The following is a 5,600-nucleotide window of genomic DNA, read 5'->3' on the forward strand; positions in this document are numbered from 1 at the left end:
CTGAGATTAATCTCTCGAGCGAAACCCTAGATCCATTTCTCGTCCATGGATTTCTCTCAGCGCTTATCGTCGATACTTGTCCTTGTCTTGGTGTCCATCACCGTAGCTTCCGCTGAGATTCGGAAATCAGAGATCCGATCCGATGACCGACCCATCATCCCTTTAGACGAATTCGGTTTCACTCACACCGGTCGTCTCGAGCTCGACGGGTCCAAGATCTCGCTTTCCAATAACAATCCCGATCTAGATCTCTCCAAAGTGGGCTTCTTCCTGTGCACTAGAGACGCTTGGGTTCATGTGATCCAACAGCTCGAAGAAGAAGAGATCACATGCGCCCTGCAATCAGATCTCGTTAAGCATGTCTTCACCTTTAACAATCTCAAGGGGGGCGATAAGAGCAGCTTCTCCACCGTTTTCACGGAGAACGATGCAGATCAGTACTCTCTCGTCTTCGCCAATTGTCTCCAACAGGTGAAAATCAGTATGGACGTTAGATCCGCCATGTATAACCTCGAAGGCAAGAAGGGTGGTCGTGATTATCTCTCTGCTGGAAGAACTGTTCTTCCTAAGGTCTATTTCTTCTTCTCTGTCATCTATTTCTCTCTCGCTGCGACTTGGATCTACCTTCTCTACAAGAAACGTCTCACTGTTTTTGCAATCCATTTCTTCATGTTGGGAGTTGTTGTCTTGAAAGCTTTGAACCTTCTCTGTGAGGCTGAGGATAAGTCGTATATTAAGAAAACCGGAACAGCTCATGGTTGGGATGTCTTGTTTTACATTTTCAATTTCCTTAAGGGTATCACTCTTTTCACCTTGATCGTCTTGATCGGCACGGGTTGGTCTTTCTTGAAGCCCTACTTGCAGGACAAGGAAAAGAAGGTGTTGATGATTGTGATTCCCCTCCAGGTTGTCGCTAACTTTGCCCAGGTGGTTATCGATGAGACTGGACCATATGGCCAAGATTGGGTTACATGGAAACAAATCTTTTTGCTTGTTGATGTGGTCTGTTGCTGTGCTGTTCTCTTTCCCATTGTCTGGTCCATCAAAAACTTGCGTGAGGCGGCTAAGACTGATGGGAAGGCTGCTGTCAACCTCGTTAAGTTAACTCTGTTTAGGCAATACTACATTGTGGTTATCTGCTATATCTACTTTACTCGCGTTGTTGTGTATGCACTCGAGACCATTACGTCTTACAAGTACATGTGGACTAGTGTTGTTGCCAGCGAGTTGGCCACACTTGCATTCTATCTGTTTACTGGCTACAAGTTCAGGCCGGAGGTGCATAACCCATACTTTGTTGTTGATGATGATGAAGAAGAGGCTGCAGCTGAGGCGCTGAAGCTTGAAGACGAGTTTGAACTGTAAGTCATCACTGGAATAATCGTGTGGGATGTGATTCAGTCAAGAAATATACTTTGTTTGACAGGATGTTTGAGAGAGTAAACGGGATCATCAGCTGCTTGGTAAACCGGCGTCTCTTATCTGTTTTTTTCTTTTTCTTCTTCTTCTTCTGTTATCTTTCTTAGAATGCAATACCCGTTTTGTTTACTTGAGTTGTTAGGATACTTATATAGACACTATGAATGTCTTTCTCCCATTGCATAGTATGTGTGTATTACTGGTAACATAAAACGCTTGTTATACTTAATCTGCCTTTCATTTGATTAACAAAATGGCTGATGAGAAAAGTTGCTTAAGGAAGCAAACTTGAAAATAACCAAAGTTTGTGCACTACTATTGCCTTGTTGGATCTGTATTTATATCATTGCCCTCTGAAGTGACAGCAGGAAGAATTTGAATAGTATGTGGAGGTGGACCTTAGATTGATTGGTCACATAAATACAAAAGTTTGGCGGAAATTAGGTGTACGAATACGGAGGTGATTTATTGAAAGACACGGACATGTTTTAGTTTTACCTTGGAAAATTATCACTTGTTGCTTACGCCAAGATTCTGTCCGCCGCTACTCTGGCCTCAAATGTCTTCAAGTCATGATTATTGAAAGCCATGTTTTCTTTAGAAAAAATTATAATCGACCAAGCTTCATTATTTAAATATCTATGCTTAAACAAGAAAAAGAGAAGGATGAAAAAGGAAAAGAAAAAAGAGTTGGAGAGGGATGTCGGCACAACAAAGATGGTGAGTTTCCTGAATTCCATCATCCTCCTCCGACAAAACACCAACACAAGCTAATTAAATTAAATTTAGGGGCTATATCACGTCATCAACCGAGTAAAAAGTACAAGGCCGACGAGATCTAGTGGGGAAGCTTTTAGTAAAAGCCTTTTACAACCGAAGCTTGATGATGCAAAACAAGAGGAAGAACAAGACACACTCAACGAATCTGCCCTTTCCCTGCAAAAACGTCAACAAGTCAAAAAGTAAGGCACTCAGTATCAATTATATTTTCAGACAAAAGTGACCAAGCAAGAGTCATCTCCACGTGATAACCAATCCAAAACACATTGTCACAGTTTGTCGAGTTTTATAAAAAAAGATTCCAACTACAAACTTGACCACAATGTAATGTTATTCCTCCCTTATTCGAGCTTTGGAATTTCTTTCACCACTTAATTTTTTTTAAATTAAAGAATCAAACACATATATAAATAGACAGAGATGGTTTCATCCGACTAAATACGCAACTCACAACCTTCTAGATCTAAATGACTAAGAAAATGACACAAGCAAAATTGTCAAAGTAAAACAACAAATGAAGTGTAAAGTCGAAAACTTTACCCCGGCGAAGGAAATGGACATGTAATCCGGTGATGGGTTATCCGTGACCGGCGGGTAGATACCACCACCGCTGGAAGAGCCACCAGTGTTTCCACCGCTGCCACTGCTACTACCACCAGTGGAGTTGCTGCTACTACTACTATGAGTGGAGGAAGTCTTGATCCCAAGGGAGTAAACAGGAGTTCCATCAGGGTTGAAGAGACCGTAGTTCCTCTCGGAGGTGGGTCCAGGCTTCATGTTCTCGTTGAAGAGAGCAAAGACGAAGATGGTGAGATCACACTCAGGTCGAATAGGCGTCCTCATCTTCTTGCTCATCATCATCTTGATCAGGTTCCCATTGTACTTGCGAGCATTGTCGCAGGTGGCACCGACCTCCTGCGGGTCACCGTTGGAAGGCCATCCTGTCTCGGAGACGACTATGGGGACTTTCTTGTAGCTGATGCCGACTNCAATGTAATGTTATTCCTCCCTTATTCGAGCTTTGGAATTTCTTTCACCACTTAATTTTTTTTAAATTAAAGAATCAAACACATATATAAATAGACAGAGATGGTTTCATCCGACTAAATACGCAACTCACAACCTTCTAGATCTAAATGACTAAGAAAATGACACAAGCAAAATTGTCAAAGTAAAACAACAAATGAAGTGTAAAGTCGAAAACTTTACCCCGGCGAAGGAAATGGACATGTAATCCGGTGATGGGTTATCCGTGACCGGCGGGTAGATACCACCACCGCTGGAAGAGCCACCAGTGTTTCCACCGCTGCCACTGCCACTACCACCAGTGGAGTTGCTGCTACTACTACTATGAGTGGAGGAAGTCTTGATCCCAAGGGAGTAAACAGGAGTTCCATCAGGGTTGAAGAGACCGTAGTTCCTCTCGGAGGTGGGTCCAGGCTTCATGTTCTCGTTGAAGAGAGCAAAGACGAAGATGGTGAGATCACACTCAGGTCGAATAGGCGTCCTCATCTTCTTGCTCATCATCATCTTGATCAGATTCCCATTGTACTTGCGAGCATTGTCGCAGGTGGCTCCGACCTCCTGCGGGTCACCGTTGGAAGGCCATCCTGTCTCGGAGACGACTATGGGGACTTTCTTGTAGCTGATGCCGACAGCGTCAAGGGCGTGATAGACTGCGTCGACCTGAGCGAAGAGCATGTTGTCGTAGTGGAAATTAGAGCCAGGGTCGGTGAAGCCTTGATTTGGTTGGAAGAGAACGAAGTCGAGAGAGACGTGTTTGGGATTTTCTTCGTAGGCAAAGAAAGGGTAGGCGTTGATAAGGATCGGTGAGCCTGTCTTGACGTGGAAGTCCAAGATGGGAGTGAGAGAGCTGAGAAGATCTCGGCGGAAGGAAGTAGCTGACGGAGGGTAGGACACGTCCAAGACGGCCAGTGAGTGAGCCGTCGTCACAAAGATCTGCTTGTTCAGGCCACAATCCACCAGAGCGCCGTGGATGTTTTGCATAGCCGGGAAGAGGGCCGCCGTGAGGGCTGATTGGTTGGAGGTGAGGACTTCATTTCCCACTACGATGGCCACGATCTTGGTGTTTGGGAGGTAAGCTTGGACGTTCTCCTTCACCCAGGTTTGAGCTTTTTTAGGGTCGTTCATCTGGGCCAGGTACTCGTTGCCGAGGGCCACTGTGAGCTCGAAGCCGGAGCCGGAGAAGGCACGGAGGGCTTGTGGATCGGCGTCATAGAGCTTTACTTTCGTCGCTCCCACAGACTTGAGGAGAGGGATGACGTTTTTTGGGGGAGGAAGGTTGTTAGCGACCTGGCCATAGTTGATGCCGATGGAGGAAACGATGAGAGGAAGAGATAAGAGAGCAAGACACAACAGAGAGAAGAGAAACTCAGAAGAAGACGAAGCCATGGATGAAGAGAGAGAGAGAGAGAGAGAGAGAGAAAAAGCAAGAGTAGTGAGTGGTTGTAAGCAAGATGATAGAGGAGGCAGTGATGGGACCGGAGCGTTAGGATTCACTAAATTTCAAAGTAAAATAGTAATAAAAATAATGAAAAAGAAGAAAGAAGAAAGAGAGAGAGGGTAATGTTGGTTTGGAGATGAGCTGGAAGTCAGTGTCTCTGGAGCAGCAGAGAGAGCATCTTTCTTGTTTTAATTGCCATTCTCGGATTCTCACTTCTCATGACAGATCATTCTTGTCTTCTTCTCTCTTGGTGCTCTCACTACAACACTTGCTAGGTATTTGGGACAGCTATATGTAGTAGACAGAACACCAACTAACACTTTCTCTCTCTCGACTACTGGCACCACTCATGTCTTTCAACAGCGTTTGCTTCAACTAGTCTTTCCAATACAATTAAATTAAACCATATTGACTGAATGCTCCTAGGTTTACGACCTTGAATTACTTTTTCTACCAACAATAACCCATGATTCCAAACAACACCAATCAGTGCCAATGCCACACATGTTTGTCTCATATAAACTAAACGCACACCAAAATACGAAATCGGTAATAAATATGAAATAAAGTTTACCACAACAAAAGCAATAGAATGTTAATAAATTCTCAAAACAAGAGTAAACACTAAACAGAAGATGAATGATAAGATTAAAGAGACCCAAGTGACGCACTCACGCTTTGTATTAAAAACAAAAGCTTTTGCACCACCCAAGTGAAGAATTGTATTCAAAATCTATCTGTGTGCTGTGACCAGCGTCTCTATGAACCTTAAGCCATCAAACCTCGGCTCAAATTTCTCCGACCCATTCGTCTTCCTCGATTCCCAGACCTGATCAATTTCATATCGACATTTCAATTCAAACCAGAGCAATTGAATCGAAATCGCAGATCTTAAAAGTAAGAGATGAAACCTTTGGGGAGATTGGAGGAGTGGAGG

The 5,600-nt window shown here is 43.9% G+C and overlaps 2 protein-coding genes across 4 annotated transcripts; one reads left to right on the top strand and one right to left on the bottom strand.

The window, feature by feature from the left end:
• On the top strand, window positions 7-1,664 carry LOC104729792 (protein GPR107-like). The gene has a single exon (XM_010448806.2). It carries the CDS (start codon window positions 46-48, stop codon window positions 1,363-1,365), a length of 1,320 nt encoding a protein of 439 aa, XP_010447108.1. The 5' UTR covers window positions 7-45; the 3' UTR covers window positions 1,366-1,664.
• On the bottom strand, window positions 1,980-4,988 carry LOC104729806 (glucan endo-1,3-beta-glucosidase 10). 3 transcript variants are annotated; one of them, XM_010448817.2, is made up of 3 exons: window positions 3,810-4,986; window positions 2,740-3,140; window positions 1,980-2,355 (listed from the first exon to the last, which is right to left on the bottom strand). In XM_010448817.2, exons 1-3 carry the CDS (start codon window positions 4,609-4,611, stop codon window positions 2,287-2,289), a joined length of 1,272 nt encoding a protein of 423 aa, XP_010447119.1. In that variant the 5' UTR covers window positions 4,612-4,986; the 3' UTR covers window positions 1,980-2,286. The 3 variants fall into 3 exon arrangements, with proteins under 3 accessions (XP_010447119.1, XP_019091718.1, XP_010447127.1); XM_019236173.1 differs by having other exon boundaries at window positions 2,740-3,187; window positions 3,857-4,985; XM_010448825.2 differs by lacking the exon at window positions 2,740-3,140 and having other exon boundaries at window positions 3,409-4,988.

Source organism: Camelina sativa, chromosome 2, assembly GCF_000633955.1.
Source record: "Camelina sativa cultivar DH55 chromosome 2, Cs, whole genome shotgun sequence".
In the NCBI taxonomy this organism is placed as follows: domain Eukaryota; kingdom Viridiplantae; phylum Streptophyta; class Magnoliopsida; order Brassicales; family Brassicaceae; genus Camelina; species Camelina sativa.